Raw genomic sequence first — 4088 nt, 5'->3', positions numbered from 1 at the left:
AAAAAGAGAACGAAAGAGGAGAAAAAGGAGGAAAGGAGTGAAAGAAGAGAGAGATGAACCAGTGGGCTTTAATGCGTGGCGCGTTCATTTGTGTGATTTAACAAACACTTTGTACCGATCCAGTAATGCAGCTGGAACTGCAGCCCATAGTTGGATGGCCTTTATGGATCGGTATCTAATATTGCAAGCTGATGATGATGAAAAAGAGGCTATTAAGAACAAAATGTTGCATTTGATTGACTTGTATTATGATGCTTTAGATGCGGCTAAAAGTGGCAAAAAGGTTATTTTGTGTCATTTTACGTATGTTTCACACCCGTATTTATTTTTAACACTTGTTCCTGAAACAGGTACAAATTCCTAATCATTTAAAAGCAACACGTTATCCTCATCACATGGGTCGAAAACCTGAATATCACTCGACTTCTATTCTTGGAAAGATTTTTGATGAATTTCAGAATAGTAAAAATGAGAAGTTACCGATACAAGGTGAGCCTGCTCTGCTATTGCCTTCATTTCCTTTTCATTAAGTTTTTTTTATATATTTTTTAGACAGAATTACAAATTTTGTCCTTTAAAAAAAGCCAAATTACGGTTCGTGTCCTTTGTTAAGTTTCCTTGCAGGCGGTGTACTTTAAACATTTTTTTCCTACACGTTATGTCCTTTACGCTAACTGGGTTAGAAAAACTCAGTTAAGTATGACATGTGCCAGACATGTGATGGGCATAATTGTAATTTTATGCCCATCACCCGAACCTGACTCCATACTCTTTCCACTGTTCCTCTTTCTCTCTCTAATCTAAACCACCGGAAACCACTGCCTTTTTTGCAGGTGGTCACCTTCTCCGGTCACCATCAAACCACTGTTCCTCTTCTCCGGCACCATCTCCGGTCACCTGCCCCCATCCAACCTCCGGCAACCACTGCCTTTTTTGCAACCAGCCACCACCACCGTTCACCGCCATATCCACCTCCCCTTTCACCAAATCCATTCCGGCCGGCGACAGGAAGCATGTATCTCCTAAACCTAACTCAAGGTTACCAACAAACCCAAACCCTCTTCCAATCTACACGACCAACCCATCTCCCTCGTCACTCAAGAAAACGTCCCTCTTGAAGGCGTTAATTGGGCTGTAATTCCAAAAGCTCCAGCATAACGACCGCCACCGTAGCCACCGGAAGCTCCCCAAGAACCGAGATTCACTCTCTTTCTTACTCGATTGCATCTTTATGTCTTCGATTTGATTCAAAGACTATGAGCGAGCTCCGATTGGGGTTCCGATTTGGCTGGAATAAGATGAACAGAGTCCGATTTGGGCGGAATAGGATGAATGGACTTCGATTATGGTCCCGATTTGGCCGAAAACGATGAACAGACTTTGATTATGGTCCCGATTTGGCGGAAGACGATGAACGAGTTTCGATTAGGGTTTTGATTTGACCGGAAGACTTTGATTATATATATTTTCTTTTTTTTTTTAATTTAAAGATACACTAAAATTACAATTATGCCCATCACATGTCTGGCTCATGTCATACTTAACTGAGTTTTTCTAACCCAGTTAGCGTAAAGGACATAACGTGTAGGAAAAAAATGTTTAAAGTACACCGCCTGCAAGGAAACTTAACAAAGGACACGAACCGTAATTTGGCTTTTTTTAAAGGACAAAATTTGTAATTCTGTCTATTTTTTATTTTTTATTTAAGTTTATACTATTTTTTTCTTGAATTTGTGTAGAAATCTGGAAATTACCACAATTCAACGTCAACATTCCTGATTCTTGCTTGACTATATGGGACAAAAGATACCTAACCTATAGGCAAGAGATGGCAAATGCAATGACAAACAACGATCAATCGAAAAAAGATGCTTGCAGCAGGGTGATCACAAAGTATAAGCAGGTATATATATTTATCTAACTGTTTGCAATAAATTTGGACTGGTGTATAAATTATATGAAATAGGGGTGCGTTTATTAATAAAGAACAAATTTTAACCAGAGAATCGCCTAATCACTTGTACGCTGTGCATACCAGATTTAGTGGGAGCGAGACGGTTAAACCAATATGTACAAGTGTTTATGCAATTATGTTGTTATCACAATATTCTATTTAAAATGTGAATGAAAGCAAGAAAACTATCCGTAACCAAAATAACCGAACTCAAAACAAAAACCTATGGCTTGGTTTCATATTGCCGTAACAACCGAATTATCAGTTAGGTTTTGATTTCTTAAAACTGAAAAACCCAAACCAAACCAAATGTATGGATTTTAATTTTTTATTTTGAATGTTAAATAATTTATAAGAATTTAATAGTGTAACCCATATATTTAGCCTAAATGTATAAGAATCAATTAATCATTCAGAACAAGCCATTTTTGTTGGCCTAAAAGTTTTAAGCCCAAATGGTAAAACCGAAACTAAACCGCACCCAAACCAAAACCGAACACTTTTCAAAAACTTAAAACCGAATTTTGGGTATCTGGTTCGGTTTGAGCTCATGACCTATCCATGCACACATCTAATTCTTTTTAAGATTAATTATGACAGTACCAGCTATTTGAATATACGTGCAAATAATATTTAAGAAAAACAATATCAAGCCTATTGGATACTTATGATCCAGATGTTATACGGCGCCTTGGATTTCAAAGATAGCACGCGCAACATAGAGGACGTGTACAATGAAGCTCTCGCGATTTACCATATTACTTATGATTTTGCGAAAAGCCAAAAATATATTGGAAAATGTGGGTTTGCTTGGAAAGTTGCTGGTTCAGCCCTTTGCGCGTATCACAGGAAGATACACTGTATGAACACGGGTGAAAGAGAAATTACATTTCTATCCTCATCATTTGATGGTGTATTTTAAGTTATGTTCGTTTGCAAACCCTTTTGGAAGTGTATGTAAATATAGCATGTTGTAGAGTAACAATGATCGGGTTATGGAGTTGTTTTCATGTGAAAACATGGAATTCGAAGTGTCTGATGACTTGAAATCCCAAGTCCCCAATACCTCTGGCCGTCGGACGTGGGGTGTTAATTATGTATTAGAAATGTTGTTAATTAGAGAAGCCAGGGAATTATCTAACTGTTTGAACATGTTGAGTCATGTTTTTCTTAATCAAAATCTGGATTCTGGACCAATGCGTTTAGTCCAACGAACGCGTCGTGTATTTTTTCGGTGGCTTCTATAGAGTATCTCTTGTTCACTACTTCAAATTCCCCGCTAACTTTATCATCAAGTGGAATAGTTTCAAAAATGATTAGAATTGTCGCTTGAAACGCGGAAATGTATAAACTCTTGAATCTAGTTGGATTATCCGAAAAGCATTGATGTGGGATAAGTGACTTGTAGGCTAGACGTGCACAAAATATACCTGTTCCGGACCCGAACCGGTTCCAGGTCGTACCTGGTGGACCCAATGCCCGGTATGGGTATTTATATACCCGAAAGTCCTACCCGGTTCCTCATATTATTTCCCAAATCGGGTTGTACCCTTATCCGGTTCCTACCCGAAATAACCGGTTCCGCTGGGTTTTGGACAATAAATGATGTTGCATCTCAAAAAAGAGTCGTTGGAACCGGTTTTTGATGTCCATGGATCATATAAATTGATTTGTTTTCCATTGTTTTACCACCAAATTCAAAAACACTCAAAATACTTCTCGGTGTACACTCGTTTTACAACCCTGACTAACCTACGCCTCCGTTTTTTTTCACTTCCACCACTTCTTCGTTGTTACTATGGCAAAAACCAACAAGGCTAACAAGAAAGCTTCTACATCCGTTTTTATTGACCCGGTTCGTGTTGAAGAAAACCCCGAAGTTGTGCGGGTCCTCACGCATATCCGCAACGAAGATGTATGGAAGAATTGGGATTTGGTTGAGTTGATCAATGTTGCAATTTTTGTGGCACTTTCTTAAAGCAAGATTCTAATTCGACTTTAAAAAGCACATCGATAAAAAAATTTGCAAGGCCTTGAAAGAAGTACACTCTTTCGTTACAACATGAACCAGGTTCATGATAGAATGACAAAGTTCGTTATTCAACAAGGTTTGTCGTTTAACCACTTTGACAAT

General features: G+C 38.3%; 1 protein-coding gene across 1 annotated transcript; it reads left to right on the top strand.

The window, feature by feature from the left end:
• The first annotated feature begins 85 nt into the window (after positions 1-85).
• On the top strand, positions 86-2941 carry LOC143607448 (putative RNA-dependent RNA polymerase 4). The gene is made up of 4 exons (XM_077082892.1): positions 86-283; positions 351-489; positions 1740-1903; positions 2631-2941. The coding sequence occupies exons 1-4, from the start codon at positions 155-157 to the stop codon at positions 2874-2876; spliced, it is 678 nt and encodes a 225-aa protein (XP_076939007.1). The 5' UTR covers positions 86-154; the 3' UTR covers positions 2877-2941.
• Positions 2942-4088: the final 1147 nt, after the last annotated feature.

The sequence above is a fragment of the Bidens hawaiensis genome, unplaced genomic scaffold (assembly GCF_021521415.1).
Source record: "Bidens hawaiensis isolate Kalapana, Puna unplaced genomic scaffold, B.hawaiensis_p1.1 tig00082630_1, whole genome shotgun sequence".
Taxonomy (NCBI): domain Eukaryota; kingdom Viridiplantae; phylum Streptophyta; class Magnoliopsida; order Asterales; family Asteraceae; genus Bidens; species Bidens hawaiensis.
The sequence above is the reverse complement of the archived record's forward strand: the minus strand, read 5'-3'. Positions and strand labels throughout refer to the sequence as shown.